At 40.0% G+C, this 20,840-nt stretch overlaps 1 protein-coding gene across 2 annotated transcripts in view; it reads right to left on the reverse strand.

Annotated features, from left to right (window-relative positions):
- Nucleotides 1-20,840, reverse strand: part of MGAT5 (alpha-1,6-mannosylglycoprotein 6-beta-N-acetylglucosaminyltransferase) — a 114,245-nt gene that overhangs the window by 17,047 nt on the left and 76,358 nt on the right. For both annotated transcript variants that reach the window (XM_040069317.2, XM_040069318.2), the window contains exons 10-12: nt 19,315-19,448; nt 15,347-15,480; nt 4,882-5,031 (exon numbers count right to left, since the gene is read on the reverse strand). In XM_040069317.2, the coding sequence (XP_039925251.1) occupies nt 4,882-5,031; nt 15,347-15,480; nt 19,315-19,448 (418 nt within the window). The remainder of the gene's footprint in view (nt 1-4,881; nt 5,032-15,346; nt 15,481-19,314; nt 19,449-20,840) is intronic.

The raw sequence follows: 20,840 nt of genomic DNA on the forward strand, positions 1-20,840 counted from the left end.
AGGACTGAATATTAGGGAGAAGTAGAAATAAGAGTCACCCATTTTCAGGTACCAGAGAAGAAAACATCCATCCTTCAATACAGATGAGGCTGTGGGGAAGACAAGGCTGTGTCCCACACAGTGAAGATTCAGACCACACTGTGCTTCCCCTGATTTGTGATCTGTGCAGAGGAGAATTGCCTTATGCTGTACTGGTTGATTAGTGCTTGGAAAAAAACCCCACATTCTGTTTGTGAGTGTTTTTCTCACCTTTCCAATGTTTCTGAAAGCAAGAGCCATTATTTTTTCTAGAGAGCTTGAAGTGGGCACACGGCACATCTGGCTCTGCACGCTGACACCCCATGGAAGGTGCTGATTGCCAGAAGGAAGTTACACTGCAAAACTTTATCTAAAAGAGATAGCTGCCAAGGAATACAGAAGTAGAATGATCAAGGACACAGCAGTTTGGTGGGGTTTTTTTTAACCCATTCCTTTTTAGCAAGGTCTGCTGCCCCAGGCTCTCTGTGCCTGAAGGTCTGCACAGACCAGAGAAGGGGATTTATTTCTGCAACATTACTGGCCAAACTTGAGTAAAGTTAAAACCCTTAATAGTTTGGTTTTCATAACAAAGGCTCCTCGGGAGCTTTTTCACCTTTGTAATGAACTGAACCTCTGGTTTGGAACGTCAGACTTCTGAGTTGGCCACCCAGCATCACAGCAGCCAAGACACAGCTCTTGCTGTAATGTAAAGGGTCCTCTCACAGTGCAGCAGTTAATTAGAGACACCTCTGACACAAAAAGTGACTCACGACCCCTCCCATGAAAAGCACATGGGGTTTTTTCTTTTCTTTCTTTCATCAGACTATTAAAATAAGTAAGTAAACAGTCTTCTTCCTAAATTACAGTCAAAAGTATAAAATAAGGAGTGAATGCTTTACTTCACTGACTGTAATTATGACTAGCTGAATAGTTTAGAAAAAAATTCATATTCCAGAGACTATGTGCTGTAGTTCCACGCACGGGAGCATTTATCATCTCTTCCCTTTCTAGCATTACGGCACTATATTTTGTCTGGTTGGTAGGTTTATCACCACTTTAATATGCCTCCTTCCTGAATTTATACATTCTCTTCTGAACTCCAGAAAGAGGAGTATAGCAAAGGTTAACTATCCTGCTGTATTCTTCTCAGCAGTACAAAATACTTTCTGCAAAAGTCAATCCTTTTGTGATTCAAACAACTTGACAATAGAATCACTAGGTAAATATCTTTTCAGTTGATTTTATGAAGTGGGTGGAACTAAATATATGTTTCCTCATAAAAGGCAGTATGGAAACAAAGTTTGTTTGCCTGTGACCATCTAAGCGGGGTGTTGCTCCTACTTTTATTAATCCCCACACAGAAATCGCAAAACCCACTTGGTAAAAGAGTTTGAACTCTCTGAAAAATTCACAGTGACTTGAGGGGAAAAAAAGTTGCCTCTGAAACTTTCTGGAAAGGAGAAATATTTCTCAAGAATTCGACACTGGCTCCTCCAAGAGAGCCTGGTCCAACTCCTCCAGCTGCCCCCTTGGCAAGGAGCCCTGGGAGCTCGCCTACTCCATTCTGCTCCGACGTGATGAATGGCTTTGCATCTCCTCAGTAGGAACTGGAGACATGGCTGGTTTTCCTCCTGCTCCTCACAGCTGAACCAGCCTTGAGGAGCCTCAAAGAGCCCCTCCTGCCTGCAGAACTCACCCCTCCAAAACATGCTGCTTGACAGCAACACAGAACGAGACGGCAGCTGCACGCTGCCCGGAATAACTGTGTCCTCCCAGCTACTGCAGGGCCAGAGACATCTCGGGAATGCAAAGCTGTGAGTAAGAATCACAGGACTCAGCCCATCACCTATTGCTATTTTGCTGTCTGAGGACAAAGTGAAGCAGTGCAGCATAAGCTGACACTTGTGACTAGGCTGAACCATGGGATTTGTTAAATTATTATTTAGCTCTCCCTTCCTGAAAACCAGAATGTCTGTCAGCTGGCCTAACAAAAACCTGCTAACACAGTGTTGAGGTCACAACCGATGACAAACAATTCTTGCCCATGGTCTCAACACACCTGAAGGTTTCTGGAAGTTTAAGGACAAAGGCTGCTGTCTCCCCACGATGCTCCAGATGAGCACTGTACCCGCAGATGTTTCCAGCCCGGAGTTATGGCCCTGATTATTCACACACTTGCAGCACACAGATAGTCTGCTGACAAAAACCCTTAACTAAATTCATTAAGGGACCCTGGCCATGTTGCCTAGTGAATAAAGTGATTATGATTAAAAAGTGTCCTTGAACATCACTGCATGCATGTGCACACACAACACACGGGGCTCCTCGGGGCACAAAGCTTCTGCTCAAGTCAGGTTGATTTTTGTGAGAAACCTGCACTTATTTTAGCAATTCAATCCATAATCCATCTGATATAAACAGATAGCCACTGGTGACAGGTCAGCAGTGTTTTGTACTAAAACTACCTCTGAAAGGGCATCAAAATCAGGACCTGGGAATATACAGGCAGCAAGAAGACTTGGAGCGAGTGTGCCTGTTGATCAACACTGACAGGCTGCTGAGGCACAACAGCCAGAGCACCTAAGAGATGCTAAGCACCAGCCAGCAAAAATAATTAAAAACCCCACCCCGCCCCAATCCCCCTCCAACTGGAACATCCAAACAAATGAGCTGGGAGATCTCAGTTTCCACTTCCAATCCCAGGATGCTGCTGTTTTCCTTTTTCTTTTCAATTAGATATACTGAAACCGTATTAGAAACCATATTAGACAGGAATAATAAGCAAAATGCATGATGCAATAAGCCATATTAAATTTCACTTTGTCGCAAAATCAGAACTACATTGCACTCTCATTTCCCTGACAATACTTATGTATTAGGAGAAGCAGATGGACTATTAACGGCTTATCATCAGGCAAAGTTTTGTTAGCCTGGCTGGATCCCAAAGAAATTATTTCCTTAAAAGGAAAACAGCTTTTGTCATTTGCAAACCTGCTAACAAAAGATCAGGAAAGCCATATAAAAATACTGCTTGAAGATGCAATTTTTAAAACCCCCGATCTCCTGATACAGGGTTCTGATACACATCAATGATTTTCTAAGTGCCATCTACTAAAAAATGCAGCAAACTCTGAAAAGGATTTTCCCCGATGTTATGAAGGAAAAAAACAACCATAATCAATGCACAACAATAGAACAAAAATCATTAAAATCGAAAATGCTCCAGGACTCTGACAACAGTGCAGATCCATGCTGTTCACCAAATACTTTTTGTGAAAAATAAGCAATTTACTATCTCAGGAGCACTTCACAATCCCAACACAGTCTCATCTACCTGATGCTGCAGTTACTGCTCAAAATCTGAGTACAAGGAGTTTGCTACCTCCTGTGTCACAAAATCCATACAACTAAATTGCATAACATCAACTTGAATTTGTCCTAAATTGAATGTAGCTTTACATTGCATCTTAGAGCATAGCAAATACAACCAATAACAACTAGATGAGATACCTAGTTAATATTGAAAGGCAAGCTTTTTAATGTGATACATGCAAGATGGCTGATAAAAAATTAGAGGCTGAGTTAAACATAACTATTATTATGAACTGACATTTGTGTAGGGACTTTGGTAATTCTACAGGAAGTCCATTTGCTTATTTTACTAATTCAGTGAAGAGAACACATGTTTTTTTTAGTAGGTAGTCACTGTTTTCGTGCCTGGGGTTATTACAAGGTCAATATTCTTCCCACATTATGATTAACACAGGGATTTCATACTCCACACAGGCAAAAGCTGTGTAATCTCAGATTATCTATGACGAAAGCAAATGTTGACTTTTTAATATGCAACATTATGTGCATCTGCATGCACCAAGCACATACACACAGTGGTTGCCTCTAAAAACTCGTAATTTACCAACAGCTGTCACACAGAGATGTCAAATTACCATAATTTTTCCAAGTACTTAAAAAAGGAGATCTCTGCAGTTGTGTGGGAAGCCTAAGAGGTGCTTGCTTTTTTCTTTTCTTTTTTTTTTTTTTTTTAAGAGATGTTTCTGCAGAAGTGCGCAGCAAGAAACTATCAACGGTGGTGCACTTCCACGGATTTTGCTAATTTAGAACACACGACCCCCTCCTTTCACCAGCTTGAATTTAAACATCCTATTTAAATGCGATCTACTGAAGTGTTTTAATGCTGCAAAGCGCCACAAAGTTTATGGGAAGGGCAGAGAATCCCGACAAAACCTTGGGGACAAAGGTTTATTTCAAAGTATATCCTGTCCCTTATTTGAGCTCCCTTGACTCTGGAGCCAGAGGCAAAGCCCATCACAGAAAGCCACGCTCTTGTGCTCACTCTCTGCACGCAGCTGAAGCAGAGGAAGGACACGAATGGCAAATGAAGTGCAGCTCTGCTTTTGTCCCTGAGAGAGCAGGGTGGCCCTGGGTTAAAGTCACTGGGAGGGCAGAGCAAGCAGGAGGCTGTGCAGCTGTTGGATGTTACCTAACTTTGACCTCAGGGATGGAAAGCAGAGCACGTCCTCAGCTGATAATCTCCTTGAGCTGAATATCACATTCAAGAAAATGAAAAATACGTTTATCCCCGTTTCTCAGGCTGGTTGTTAAATGGGACTGTAGGTTGTCATCTCAATTTTCTAAGATGAGCTGTCAATCCACCAAACACAGGCAGGATGAAAAACATATTCTTGGCACACAGAACACAGCTTAAGCTCCTTTACCCACGATAATTTTTTTTCCCCAGTGCTTTCAAATCAGGAGTTTACTCATAGGAAGTGAAATGCACGCACTTCAGACACTCTCCATTTGGAGATATTTTTTGCCACCACTCCTGCTCGACAAACTTACTTTGGTTTCCCTCAGTAGAAACTGCAGATCCCGGCCGCTGAGTATTCCATGGTTCTTCACATAGCCAGGAATGTACATGGTGCTTGTGCCATGAACAGTTCCATGGACCTCCATATAGGTGTGGATGACATCCAGGTAAGCCTTCTTATCCTGTAATGGCAAGGAAAAGATATTTTCAGTCGTTACGAATTTGAAGAAGCAATATTTAGTCAGAGCTGGTTTTTTTATCTCCCGTACCATTAAAAGCCAGGGAAAGAAGGAGTTCACTTGTTTCTATTTGATTTCTATAATGTTTGATCTTTCTAGTTTGGTTTTCTGCTAAATTGGAAGAACACTGCAGCTTTTGCACTCATAGTAGAGGTATAAAGAAATCAATATCAAGGCTCTCTTAATTTCTAATTGGATAAAAACCAGGACGCCATCAGGCAGCTGTAATCTCAGCACACCGAAACAATACTTGGCCTAAAAATACGAAAAAATCATTTTGAAATATCAAATTTTCACTGTTTTGGTCAAAGATGCAAAATAATTATCTTCTATGTGAAGAAAGAGGTGAATGTCACCTCATTAAGATGCAGTCTTGCCAACTGAATAACTGAACACAACCCCTTATCTAAATACCCAGTGTCTGAGTTCCATGAGAGATTTACAAATGCTCCACCTACCCGAAGCTTTAAAGGCACTTTGGAAAAGACCCAGAGAAGAGCAGTGGCTTTAATGTTGCATTTAAAAAAATTAAGAAAAAACAGTACACCATCCTAGCTCGTGCACAAGGATTACTTTACTTTCAGTGCCATATGTTTTTTTGAGTTTTAAAGACTACTGGCATTCCAAGGCAATTAGCTGAAGACTGTGTTTACGTGCAGTCTGCAGCACAGATCAGAAGACTTTCCCTCAATATTTGCACATAGTCTTAGTAATAGCTCTAAAATCAGGCAACAAGTTGCTTATACTTCTTGGCAGCAAGTGAGTTTTCACCAATTCTACTTTCCCTCAGTATTTTTGTCATGCAAATTCTGCGCACTGCTCCTCCACAGCCCCGTGTGAAAGCTGGCCAGCGATTTCACTGAAGTTCATTCAAAGGACAAGCAGGCTGGTGAAAACCCTGGCTTTTCCAGCCCTGGGGGAGCAGGTGTCAGGCCTAGGTGGCCGAGTGCTAGTTCTTACAGCTTCCTTGCTGAATCAATTGTTGCAGAGGGTGTTCAGTGTCCGTAACAATGGTTTCTCCCTTCAGCCTGCCCCGTTTGTGCTGGGGAGGATGGGCTGAGCCATCCCTGAATGCCCCTCTGGCAGCGCCGCCGAGGCTGCACCAGCCAGGCACTGTCCTGGCCTGAGTGTTACATAAAACACCAACAGAGAGAGACAAAGATGCTTTCTCGTTCCATGTGCCTGCTCTTGTTGTTAATTAACTCATTATTCCAAAAAGGAAAAAATTGCTCCATTTTTTTTTTTTACTTCAAATTTGAATTACTCCGTAAGGGATGTTCCTCACGCAATGGCTAAAAGACCGTAATCAGAAACAGTGAGAAGCTTCTATGCTTCGTCAAGAGAAGATCCACTCCGAACTTTTTCTTTGGAAATGAGCAAGAGAACTGTAAAAGGAGTGGCCTGGTCTGGTTTCCAGAGGATACCCTAATCCTGCCTGCCTGCCTTTTAATGCATCCAGAACTTTGGAGTGCTCAGGGAATGGAAGAGAAGGCAAGGAAGCAGCAGGTACTACTGACATGGTTCACCTGTAGCAACACCAAGGCACTTGCCTCTGATTTTACTGGTTCATGACACAAACCCTGGTGACACAAACGTACTCCAACAAGAAAAATCTGAGGAACAAGCAGCTAGAAATAACAAAACCAAGATTACCTAAAATTGCACTTCTCTTCAAGATTGCAATGACAATTTTACAAACCTTTTATGGAATATTTAGCTGTTTTAAAATGACATTAACCATGCACAGCCTTAACTGGCTTACTTAGGCACATGACTGACTTCCTTCCAAATTCAGAGTTTAAAAGCACAGATAAAACATTTATTATCCAAAAAAAAAAGGATAATTTATCCAACCAAAATCTTACTCCTTTACTTCCTTATTTATTTCAAGTCAAAAGCAACTGCTTTCATAATCATCTATAAAGTACCATAAAAGTACTATTAGCACCTTGTACTTCACCTGAAGTTCACCAACATTTGTGTCCTTTTGGAATTAAATAGTCCTGAATTTCCACATTCCATACAGACAGGTGTTATTTTGGATTATAAAAAGTTTATATTCTAGAAAGTCACCTCAGAAAAATGATCAGGAGACATAATCAAATTCTAGACATTAAAAAGAATGAATTAGAAAATGAGAGAGTGCAAAAATGGCATTTATAAATAGAAAGGCTACATGCAAATAAAGCAAGAAATGTGACTTGCAAACGAAATACTAACATTGCTTCAACTACTCTGCTTCCTGAGTTGCTCACTTGGGAGCAGATATAATTATTCTTTTATCTTAAACCCCTTGAACGTTACTTTCTCCAAGACGGATTCCAAGAGACAAGGGCATGAGCTGCTGGGGAGTAACGCAAACCTGACATGCGTCAGACTGCACCGTCCACACCGCTGGCCACACTGCAAACCTAGACTCAGAGGATGGAAGGTAATCACACTTCAAAAAAGGCAAATTATGTCTCCTCAGAATCAAAATGGAAATATAACAGTGAGTAACAGCTACACAAACCTCTTCTGAAACACTTTTTCAGCAGCTAAAATAAACATGCCATTCAGAAAAGTACTTTTTGTTGATCACTGACTGCAGAACTGTTATTACTGTTCATCAATCATTTCCACCTACTTCTAAAAGCATCATGATAAGGCCTTTCTCATCAGAGAAATCAAGTGACAACTGTTTGAGAAGTCTTTCCCTAGGACAATGTTGACAAGAAGACACAGTATGAAGAGGAGAAATTTTAAGTTTGGTGGGTGAAAAATTTAAATATAAAAGCTACAAAAGTATGTGGTGGAAACACGGCTCATCAAGGACTAAACTCTGCTTTTAGTTTTCTCAGTGTAGAAGCTGGTGGTAATTAACAACTCTGCTTTACCAACAGTTTGCCAGTCCAAGGTAATGACAGCATTTTGCAACTTTGGACCATTCAGGTGCCCTCACAGAACACCAAAAAATCAGCACTGAGTGAAATTAAGCACCACTACAGGCCAACTGCATTACAGAAGAGCTTGATTCAGAGTCCTCAACTGCTTCATGGCTTGAAAGCTCTGACTGCAAAACATATGTAAAACAGCCCATACCCAGCCTCGCTTCCTTGCACTGACAAATTCAGAAAGCAATGGTTTTACAAAGCTTGACAAATGTAATTCAGAAAAGCAAGTACTGGGATACATCTTTGTGTATCTCCTAAATGCACACTGTAAAGCTGAGAAGTCCTGTCATCTGAGCGCTTATCTGTGGAAGCGTCAAGTCCAAAGTAAGCCAAAATGCAGCGTATTTTTGTACATTTAGAGGCAAAATAATGTGTGAGGTATGACAATTGAGATGGTGACACAAACGTAATCACTGCTCGAGAGCTGTCACGCTCTCAGAGACCTCTCAAGACACGGCTGAATAATGAAAATTCTGTCCACCAGGGAGCTAGAAGGGTGCACAAAGGCTGGGGAATATTAAGAGTGTCAAATACATACGGTGTTTTACAGGGGTAAATCACAAAGAGTAGATTAAGTCTCATGGAAACCAAATATGAAACTTTCAAACTGCCCTAAATTTATAAATGGATGTGGAGAAGATTCAGTGTTTCATGACTAATAAGTATGAATTCTACACTGAACAAGCAATCTGAAATTTAAATAAAGAGTTAACTACGTTTAAAACATAAACCCATCAAAATGATAATGACGATTCTTCCTGTCCAAGGAAACCCTCTCTCACCAAACTGGTAGGATTTTCTAAAGAAGCCAATCAGCTTGTAGGAATTCTTTGAAGTTCTTAAAGGAACTAAATCTCTTGGGGAGAGACTGGGAATCTCTCTTGTGAAGGAACCATCATCATCATGAACAACCATCACGCAAGAGAACAGAGAAGTGACAAAAGTATGCTGTCATTATTCACAGTAACAAAATTCAAACTAACTTCAAAACGTTGCATAAAAACATCATAATATTGAACACCTGGGGGTTTAAAGCCTCTGAAAAAGCCCCTCCAGCAATTTAAAGGACAGAGAGACTAGAAAAGTGTCTCTGATAAATTCAATTGTCACCAAAACCCAGGAAATAAACTCTCCAACCAATTAAGACAGGCTAGAAAGCTGACATTACTTTATTAGCAGCACTGGATGCATGGGGAATTCTCCCAAAGCCATGCTCAGTAACTTAAGAGACCAGGTCATATTCCTGAAACTAATACATATTCATCACGTTTTCTGAATACATGCACATGTGCTAATTATTGCCATGGATTTGTTTGGAAATGGTTCTGCCTCTTTTGATGGATCTTTTCTCCTTCAGAGTATCTGAAATATGTCATCAAGTCATAATGTACTTCTCTTATCCTTTTCTCTAACACACAATCCTTGTTCTGAAAGCGAAGCTATCAGCCAGTACATATTAATCACTAATACAAGTAAACAAGGAGGCATTAGCTGGCACAAGATTTATTAGTCTCAGACACAGGGAGCTAACACAAGGCCACATTAATCTCTGGCATTTGTACTAAGCACTGTATGGTACAAAACTAAGTGTGAAATATGAATATGGGGATCATACACTTTGTGCTAAAGCGAAAAGAATTCTCCAATGTCTTCCCCCACTGCTGCATAGATTTCTTCTCACAGAAATAAAACATATTTGGTAACTTTAGTGACAGAAATATTGACCACCAGTCCTCACTTCAAGTGTGGAAAGAAACCCCTGAGCTAACCACTGTCTCTCAAGAATGAAGACTTTGCATTAGAACAACACATGATTATGGCCCGTGAAAAAAATCAGCCCATTGTTCAGTAGCAGTCAGTCCACTCATCAATCAAGTAAATGATAGGAAAGGAATTCAGAAATAAAGAGAATATTATTGAACGATTCTGTAAAAACCCTCCTCATATACTGCTGAACTTCTGGTCCATTTTCTCAAAATGAAGCTGAAAACACTGGACAGTGTTCTCAGCGGGGTAAGAAGGATCCAAGATACAGGAGTGTTTCCACTGCTACACCCCGAAATCTGCAAGAAATTCTTTAACAATTCTTCAGTTTGAAAAAAGACAACTTGTCAGAATATGAGGGAGGTTTACAAACCCATAGTTGGCATAAAGAATGTGGACAGTGACTAACTATTCAAAATGTCCTATACAAAGAAGTCCAAACAAAGCTCATAGGGGACAGGTTTAGAAAAATGCCCAAGTTAACAATTTCTCCTGCAACAGGTCATAGGTTGAGGGACTCCATGACAGAGAAAGCTACAGAGGCAAAAAAAAAAAAAAAAAAAGTTTGCATAGGTTCACGATCAAGCAAACACTTTGAAATCACCTCTTACTGAGACCTCACAAATGTGTGAACAGTTTATCAACAGAGAAACAGATTCAGGAAATACACTGAATTAGAAAAGCTAGAGAGAATTTGCAAGGGAAATGTATTACTTTGCCATGCTCTTGCCCTTCCTGAATGTCCATTTATAGCTTCTTTTTTAGGCCCCATATATCTCTGAATAAAACACACATTGGCACATATATAAATATTGCATGAAGAATGAATAAAACACCTCAGTGAGGGGTTAGGATTTCTGGCAGGGCTTGAAGAGCCTTTTCCAGTTCCCTGTCCTCATCTTTTTCATCCATGAAGGTTTGGGGTTTTTTAAACTCAGAGGTTTTCCCAAGATTTGACAATTTCATTGTCATGCAATGCACACCAACACCTAAGCAGCAATTTCCTGTCCTTTGAATGGAAGTTTCCAGAACCAAGGAGACACCCTCCTTCACTCTAAGTGCTGATGGAGAAAAGTGAAGGGGTACAGATGAAAATAGGAAGTGGCACCAGAGGAAGAAAAGGTTGTGTTGGTTTTGTGCTAACCAAATAACAGTACATGATTGTGTTAATCAGTACTGTAAGACCTCACTAATTCATTTTGCAGCTGAAGAGTTCAGATCACTGACCTATCTGACAGGTAAAATCATGAAAAACACAGTTCTCTTTCTTCCTTCATAATCAATTAAATTCTAATTTTCATAATATATGCTAAAGAATATGCCTTTAAAATTGTTATTTACTGCACTCACGTGTTTTGTTTCTGATCTGACTTGTTTCTGATCCATACTGCTTTCAGAAGGAAATGGTGAATTTCAGGAATGCTGCTGAGCTAAAGTGTCTGGCTCATTCCAGTTTTATATTTGTGGCATAAGGCAGGACAGAGCTCCTGGTAACTTTGATGGATTGAGAGAAGCCCTCCAGTGCTGCTGCACATTCAGAGGGACACAAAACAGAATGACCTCAAGACAAATTTGTGAGCGCCCTGAGAAAAGGTGAGAAGGAACTTCTGTGCCTTCACTTATTTTTCTTTTAGTCTGAAAGTTGAAATGAAACATTTATTCAAAGTAGAACTCTAAAGAAGTACAAAAACCAAGCAGAAGGAAGGGACTTTCCTCCCGCTTCATGCAAGAGGGCATATGATGGGGAAATTACATTTCATTACACGTCTCCTGGAGCTGTGAAGGGCAGAATTAGTGTGAACAGCCTCGGTGATGTGCTTTCCCATCGAGAACAAGCCAAAGGTAACCATTTCCAATGCAGCTCTTCAGAAGCTGCTATGCAGGCAGTATGTATTTAAGGAGAACGCCCAGCTTTTCAAGTGGTATTAGTAAGAAACTCACATGTTATTTTGCCTCTAAATGTACAAATATTTTCAAGACAGCTCCAATAAACTATAATAAAATATGAAAGCAGTCATCATATACTTATGCATTGATACCTATTTTCTGATAGAAGCAACCCTCTGACTTCTCTCACAGCCACCCACCAAAAAAAAAAAAAAAAAAAAAAAAAAGAGAGAAGCAAGTACTGCAAAATGAATCTTGACTCTTTCTTCTAGGATTAAGGGTCAAATCAGTCAAAGAGTAACAGTAAGCTGCAGGAAGAAGAACAAAGAAAATACTTAGGAACAGGAGCTAAGGCAACATGAAAGGCTTCAAACATTCTCTTTTAATTGAAATGTTCTGTAATTAAAGCAAATTTTGATAATGGAGAGCATTACGGGTTTCACACACATCTTATTAATTCCTTTTTTCCCCCCCACTTTGGCACAGATAGGACTCCTTACTCCTTAGTACTGCCAAAAAATCCCAGACAAAACCTCAAACCTTTAATCCCAACAAGCACTCTTCCAAAACTTGGCAAATGTTCTCCTTCATAGCTTACCCCTAAAGATAACCTTTAGAAACGTGGCAAAATCCTTCAGAGAAAACCTCTGTTCTTTAGAACAGAGAAACCATACACAGTGTACACATCCCTCTGCCATCACGTTTAGTCTTTCAAATGACAATTACTCTTTTTCACAAAAAATGCCTCAGGATTTGTAATCCTCAACACACCTAGGACTGACTTAGTTTAATTAGAGGGAAATAAAGCAGATTTATCTTATACCCTCTGCACCATACATCCCTCCTGACCATGAGAGGTGAACCCAGACTTGGCCACCGTGATATGGGATGGGTGTCACTGGGCTCAGGCACAGAAGAGAACCCCTGTCCATGGCCATATAAAGCCATGGTGGTTCATATAGCCCCAGGGAGAAGAGGTCCTGTGCACACTTCAGTCCCACTTCAGCCTGCTTGGTTTAAAATTAAACAATTGATTTGCCACCGCTATTCCCCCAAAACACCGAAGTCTGGGGACAGGAACGCGCTCCCCTCCCCGCGTGCCTCTAATGAGTGATCACCCCCAGCAGTGACACGTGTACTCTGTGCAGATTACATTTCTCATTAATTGGCTGTGTTCAGTAGAAAGAACAGGAGCAGGATAAATAGATTAGTCTGGTTCCATACAAGCCGTGGTGGCAGATGAAAAGAGCACTGAACGGGGAAAATGAAAGAAATGTCAAATAAGCAAATTACACAGACACAAGATTAGTTCAGGCTTTCTCTTGATCACAAGAATTGGATTTTATCACTCCAGATAAGAAATCCCACACTGTAACTGATTCAAAGTCTATCTGCAGTGATTTGCACTTTATAGATGAGTGCATATGGGCATGACTGCAGTTAAAATCTGCAAGTTACAGTTTTAATCTGCTAGATGTTACCAGCACACAGTACACGTTTTAATATGGCCAGATACCAAATCAAACATCTTGGAGAAAACAAGACAAGCAATACTGATAAAATACAGCAGCGACTTGAAAAGCAGTACTTTAAAAAATGCTACAAAGGTCTTGGCTGAGAGCTTCTAATGGTGGAAAAGGGACCTGTCTGAAAATGAGAGTATTTCCTTTTGGATTTGATGCTGGTATGGCCCACGTGCCCTTTGCAAACATTCACATTTCAAGAGCAATGTGAATAATCTTGAGAAGGTTCAGAGAAAACAGACATGTGAAAACTCTTAAGGATTAGAAAGCACAAAGCTCTCAGGGGTTCAGCATATACAGGCTTTTCAGGAGATGAATATGGGTTACTTTGACCTCAACCTATATATTCCTAAACTGCAACAGAACAGAAACATCAGTCCAGCTGAGAAAATTTATAACTGCTACTGAGACTAGAAACAACCATATGGAAATCTGTACCAGAAATAATGCAAAATCTTAAGGGAGAAGGCAATTATTGGAGGACTTGCCCAGAAGAAACAGTGGGCTTTCCATTGTGTGCTATTTAAAAATCAAGACCAGATATTCTTTTCCAAAAAGCCATGCTTTTGTCTTAATCAGTCCATGAATATCCTGTGTGTCATACAGAATCTGAGACTAATCACAAATCTCCCCTCTGGGCATATAAACTATCCATACAGACTGAATGAAACAAGAAGGATATATATGTCAGTGAAAAACACCCTGGTGACTGAGGAGCTGTCCTGTTCCTTAAATCCAGCTGGAATTCAACAGGTCCTTGTGCTGATGTGCTCTGCAGATCAGGTCAGGACATTCAGACGATTATTGCACGCTGCTGTTCTTGAGAGACTGAGAATGAGATCAGTCACTGGTAAAAGTACAAGCAGAGGCACAAGTAAAAGTAAAAGAGCCTAAGCTTGAAAAGCCTTGAAGAAAGGATTGCAGCTCTGCTCCAGCACTCTGCAGACAGCAGAGACTGCACACAGGGGCACACTAAATCCTCCTGTACCACGAGCCAAACAGAATAAAGAATGCTTTCATGTATTTACTTCATATTCTCTGCACAGTAGCCAAGAGGCATCCAGCTCCACCTGTTCTGCTACCCCTGCAAATATTCTACTGTTTCTATCAAGTTTTAGCTTTGTTTTGTCTCACAGATGGACCATTTACTTGCAGTTATCATCTTATGAGAATTTATTCTGTATAATCTCAGCCACCAGAATGAACGCTGCTTCTGCGGTTCGAAAAACTGTGCAAGACCAATATTCTCATGCCAATAAAGAGAAAAGGAATGACCATGTGAGACCCAGGTGGTCTCACACTGTTACATTGTTTGGCACTATGTATGGCACTGGTAATTCCTTTTCCAGTTGACAAGAGGCTTAAAAATAAGGTTTTTTTAGGCAGGAGGGAAGGCACACAGAGGATACAGGCACACAGAGTATTTGGGCACACAGAGCTGGAGGTAACTTGGAAGAAATCCAGTTAGTAGTAAATAATCTCTTTGAAAACTGCATGAGACACACACTCCCAGGTGTGTCAGTCTGGAAGAAGGAGCCAAAGAAAAGGACAGTGGGTGAAAAAAAAAAAGACCACTATAACTTAATAACAATAAAATTTAGTGAAAATATGACCAAACCTAGGTGTTGTTATTCTGCTGCTCTCATTTGCCGATGAGAGAAAATACAATAATGGCAATATTAAAGAAACAAAACTCTGATATTATCACAGGAAGACAAAATGAGACTGCACACCTTTAGAGCCTTTTGTGAAACAGAATTTCCATCTCAAAATGCAGCACAGTTTTTGTTGTAAATACAAGAACAGAAGAAATTAAGACAGGTTTGCTTATGATTGATGAAAGTTCACACTTTAAATTTTCCATTATGCTTACCAGCCTTCTGCAGTTTCTAAAATTATTGTGACATTAAGACTATACTTTTTATTCTATCAGAAAGGTGTACAGAAATAGCAAAGGATCCACATCAATCTGGACAGAGATTTCTCTAACAGAGAGACTTCAAAATGTTCAATTTAATTATTCAAATACATTTGTTTCCAGAAAAAGAACTTAATGGCTTTAGACAGATGGGACACTTTCACATTTTGAATTATGCTTTATTATATTGATCAACATAAATTTGCTCAAGCATATGAGTAGAAAAAACTCACCTTCCAGAAGTTATCTACTTTGCCATAAACGAGAGATTGATTCTGCCTTTTGATGTCATTAATGTGCTTAATGTCACTGGAATTCAGATGCTGCTCTACCACAAATCCGAGGAAGCTGTTATCTGGAGTGTGAGCTGTAAGAAACAGAGCAGATTCAGCACCTTTGAAAATATTGGTTAATGCTCCATTAGAGTGAATGTTGTCAGAAAAGAAGCTATAAGGAACATATTACGTAATTGATCACCTCCTTATTAGTACTGAAAGACACATTTGCTTGCTTTATTAGCCAAAATAGTTTTTATTAATTTTAAGTCCTGCTCCATATGCCTATGGGAGTGAGCAGCTATTTTCTGTCTTGTTTCTGATAATAAAAAACTCTGCAGCTGGACTGAGTCCAATGGTAATGATCTTTTTTGTCTGTGTGCTAAGCTTTATTTTATTATTACAGATAAAAAAACTCCAGCTTGACAAATCTCAGATATGCAACACCAACAGTTTGAAAACCCCCTGGATTTATGCTTGTTAGCAAAGGGAGATGCTGCTGAATGACATAAATAAATTTTAGTAAATTTCCTGGGTTCACCTCCTATTCTGGAATTACCAACACCAACCACCCATCTCCCTGTGTATTACGTACCCATGCTAATTACTGGCCTACCAAGTCACATTGTGCAAATCAGAATACAAATCGCATTGCCTAAATCTCCCAGACACAGTGATCAAAAAATATTTAAAGGAGGCAAGTGAAGTTGGCAAAACTGTTTTCAATCCAGTCCAGGCAAAAAAAAAAAAAAAAAAAAAAAAAAAAAAAAAAAAAAAAAAAAAAAAGTGAGTGCAAAGGATATGCAATTTACTCATAGCTGTTTAATATTATTTTTAGCCCCTACTGGTCTTTTTTCCAGCAGTGGCATCCAGCAGTGCTGGTCACTGTTCTCCCCCCTACAAAGACACAGATATTTAGGCTCATTAAAAGTAAGGGCTTTTGTTGTTCTGGATATTTTTTTTTTTTTGTAGACTGGGTGTTTAATTCCAGTGATGGACTCCAACAATCAATGCTTTAGGTAAAAATCCACCCCTACTTTGTAAAAACTACTCCAACACATGGGGATTTTTGCCTCTAAAATGTGCCATAACCTCAGAAGTGCACATAGAAAAAGGCTGCAATAAACAGCAGAATCTCCTCTCTAGGCCTCCTATTACATTCTGGCACACAAGCTGATAATTAATCACATTTCGAAAAGCTTAAGAACCCAAAACAAAACAAAAACCCCCTAAATCCAAAGGCAACGCCGCAGGCATTTTTGATACATGCAATGCTAAACCTCTAGCAGAGTTATTAAAAAGAAAATTCTACTGCAATTATGAGGTTTTGCATTTTTGTTCCTGAAAATCAGCCAAGTGGATAATGCAGGAGAGAACAGAGAAACCATACACAGCGTACACGTCCCTCTGCCATTACATTTAGTCTTTCAAATGACAATTACTCCTTTTCACAAAAAATGCCTCAGCAACATCCAGGCAGCCACTTAGACCCAAGGACTTCTTAGAATTTTACATAGAGAACAGCACATTTCAAATATGTCTGAAAAGGGGCATTTTTCCATCCTTTCATATTTTTGGATGAGAGACTGCATTCAAAGGGCAGGCAAGGCAGTACACACTCAAAAGAAAAATAAACCTTTGTTAAAGTTAGCACTTAGAACTGGTGGAATTCAGTGCCTCAAACATCACAGACAGGAAGCAGCACTCAGATTTTTAAGCAAGACCATGAACTTTTAGAAAGTACCAGTGCTGTTATTTTGCACGAAGGTATTTGAATTAAAAACACAGAAAACATAAAAAGGGGGAAAAGCTCTCATGCTTCTGGAAAACTCAGAGAACAGTCAAGTACTTGGTAATATGCCACAGGTTTGAATATGGCTTGCTTGTTGCTCAGGATAATTTTCTGCCCTTATAATCAGAGTTCTAAAAACATAATAGAGTCTGGGGATCTTGGGAAGCTGTCCAGGGTTCCAATCTGCCATAAAATCTTTACTGATGCATAATATGCACTTTTAATCACAACCCCGTAAAGATGGTGCCATCTCTGCAGCAGAGAACACAACAACAAATATAAACCCTAAATATCACAAAACACTTGGACTCTTCTGCACCTAGTACCAAAAAAAAAAAAGGAAAATCCTTGAATAATCCACAGCAACTGGAATCCCTCATGCTTCAGAATTAATTTGCATGCAATCTATTTACCACTTTTCTTGCAGAGGAAGATCCACAGTCATTTCCAGCAGTAAAAACTGGAAATGGTTATTTATTAAAATTCCAACACAGTTGCACTCTTTGGAAAATTCATTACGAAGCAATCTTCCCTGCACAAGAGCCTGTACCAGTGGCAGTCTGTACTTCCACAACAGAGATCTCTAGAGAGAAGATTTACTTTTTTTTGCATTCCATGGAGTGGGACCGAGCAGCGCACACACACAGCTGCCTTCATCCAGCTATTTTCATCCCCCTTGGTGCTATCTTGAACAGGAGCTCACATCTGAATTTCCCAACAGCTGGACAGCTTCAACAAAGCATGATTGAGCCCCTTTTCCATTTAGGACACAAACCAATAAATATTAGCGAATGTGGATCCAGAACAAGCTCTGCTTACTAATATCCAGACACAAGCTCTGCAACCGCTTCCAAGTCACATTTCACCAGCACATGTTTTGTTACTTGCTTCCCAACAGCTGTGAATGGAGCCTTTTATCTCTCGAACAACCTTCACTTCTATTTCTCCGAAAAAAACTTGCGCGGCAAATGTTGACAGACAAAATATGCCTCTCTCAAGGATTTCACAGGGCGACTGAAATCAAAAGCGTGTCAATCCGACAGCAGCAGGGATAATTCTGCTGTGAAAAGCAGGAAAGTCGGAAAGAGCTGTGATGAAAGCCGATGAGAGAGAACAGAGCCCTGGCGTTAATGTCAGACAGGGGCCAGCATTAAACTCTGGAGGTGGGCTGGTCACCGTGGAACGTTTCCTTCCAGATTTGGGCTGAGCAGCAGAAGGAGCTGCCCTGAGCCTCCCTTGCCCTCCAGGCTGCACCCTCCAGAGATAACACACCTGGATTACTGCTACTGCAGGCAGGAGAGGATCCCTTGGTTCTGGAACCTACTGCCACAAAGACTAGGGGTAGACCAGGTCACACCAGTCATTTAATCTGACCCAGTTTACAGAAAACTTACACCTTTTTTTTTGTGTCCGCTCTGTTTCTTTTTTAGGTTTAGCTGGGGACACTTCAAAGTATATTTATTGATGCTAGAAAGATCTACAGCAGCGCTGAAACCTACCACTTTTTATACAATAGTTTTGGACGCTGCTGGCAAATAAATGTTAGTCAGTTCACCTGAGGATAAATATTCACAATATGAAAACAAGCTAGGTAAAAATTTTCACAAAGCCATAAAAAAGCAGAGACAAAGAATTTTTGCTGAGTGGTCATTTTTTAATCCTGAACACAAAGAAACAGTGAGGGGATGGTGCTGCTGGGCTGTTGAGGAACAAAAGCAGAAATACAGCGCTATAGCTAACGTAGTTCCAAACTTCAGTTCAACACAATGAAATGCAGGAGTGCAGTTTATAAAAATGCAACCTAGCAAGCTCCTCAAAGATCTATTGCTTCACAGGAATATTGGAGAAAGCAAAACTAACAAAAACAAACTCCCTGACACTTGAGGGAAAAGCCAAGCACCCAGAGCATAAAGTTCCCTACCACTATTTACATTAGCTCAGTATTTTTATTTTCTCATTGCTGGGTGGAAGCACAACTGATCTTTTGCACAGTCTACAGACACTGACACAATTCTTCCCATTTAGCAGTTGCATTTTATTAAACTGTGAATTTGTTGTGCATAATAAAAATAAATCGCAGTGACAGCATTCCTTTCTAAAGCTCTAAATAATTTATAAGCACAGAGGTACTTACGGAACATTGTATAAAACTGCTGTGGATTGAGGTTCCACTTTCCCCAAGGAGTCTTGTGGCCTTTAGACTGGGCATAATGGGCATGGTTAAACTCTGGCTCAGTCCCAAAGGAATCCAGAACTCTTAGCATACACCTACAAGTGAAAAACAAATTTACTGTAGTTACACCTACATCTGTTATATATAAGAATGTGTGGATATGTACATAATTAGGATAATTAAAATGTGTTTTGTCTTCGCTTGCAGCTGTAGAGAACATATAAGCTTAAGGTACATTTTAATTTCAGACATTTCGGTTCATATTACATTCACAAAGACTTTATGAACAGCAAATTCAAGGATATATCAGATATTCAAATAACAACCCCGGAGCTTATTTTGGGTTTCTTTGTCCTTACAGAATGAAGTTATGCTTTAAAATCCAAGTAGAGCTCATGGGAATGCCACAGTGGTCACCTGCATTTCCTAGGGCTGTGGAATGGAATACAGGCAGAAGAAGAGAGGATTTCCCATGTGTTTTTTAAAGTCCTCAATCATTACCACAAACCAAATGCAGCACCAAGGGGCCACATGTCAAGAAGATCAGAGCAGAAGAGGACATTGTCTTTAGACAATTGTATTTGGTCTCCAGGTTCTGACTTTCAGACCTACTGGAAAAACACTGAAGATGGTTTAATACGCTGAGTTCCTGCAGTCAGCTCATTTATTTGTTTATGAAACATTTTGTCACAGACTTTTGAAGAAACAATATAAAAGTCAATTACCTGCATCAAGCAGCACAGAACAGAGAGAAATCCTGGCACTGGATTACAGTGGGCCAGGGATGAGAGAATCACGCTCACCCTTTATTTTAAATCCTAATAATTCCTTGAAAAAGAAAGGGCCCACAGTGCATGACAGACAGAAAAAGTGTCAGTATGAAGAAGGCAGTACATGTTATAAGACAGAGATTCTAGAAGTTATGTTTCCAAAATGCAGCCTGCCAAACCTTTGATATGACTTGGGCATACTGACCACTGCCACTGAAGTGCATTACAGAGCTGCTGACTCCACCAATCTCCAGCCCCCCACAACCAAAATTGCAGAAAAGACTTAGACAGGAATGAAACATCCTGTGCAATTGTGTTATAAACACATGAATTCTTCTCCCTGCACGCTGTTCCACTGGGCTCGGATGTGCTGAGGAAGGGACACACCCTCATGGGTGGCAGAGAAGGGAGGTAGCTTCAAATTTATTATTAAAAGTTGCTCTTTTTTCACAGTTTTCAACATTTCCCATGCTCCAAGCCCATATGTACATTCTGTGCAGTAAAACACCTGATTTTGGCTTTTAAATGGGAAAGAATTTAGCCCTCAAAAGGTAAAAGAACTTATCTCCAACCATTTGTCAGCTTCAAAAAGAAAAGATTTTAGTCCCCCAAATAAATTTACATGTTACTTGTGTGTTTCTCCTTTCTCTGAGGTACTCAATAATTCGGGGAGTAGGAAAAAAAAAACCCAAACAGCAACTTTTAAATTCTTCTATG

Source organism: Hirundo rustica, chromosome 7, assembly GCF_015227805.2.
Source record: "Hirundo rustica isolate bHirRus1 chromosome 7, bHirRus1.pri.v3, whole genome shotgun sequence".
Taxonomy (NCBI): domain Eukaryota; kingdom Metazoa; phylum Chordata; class Aves; order Passeriformes; family Hirundinidae; genus Hirundo; species Hirundo rustica.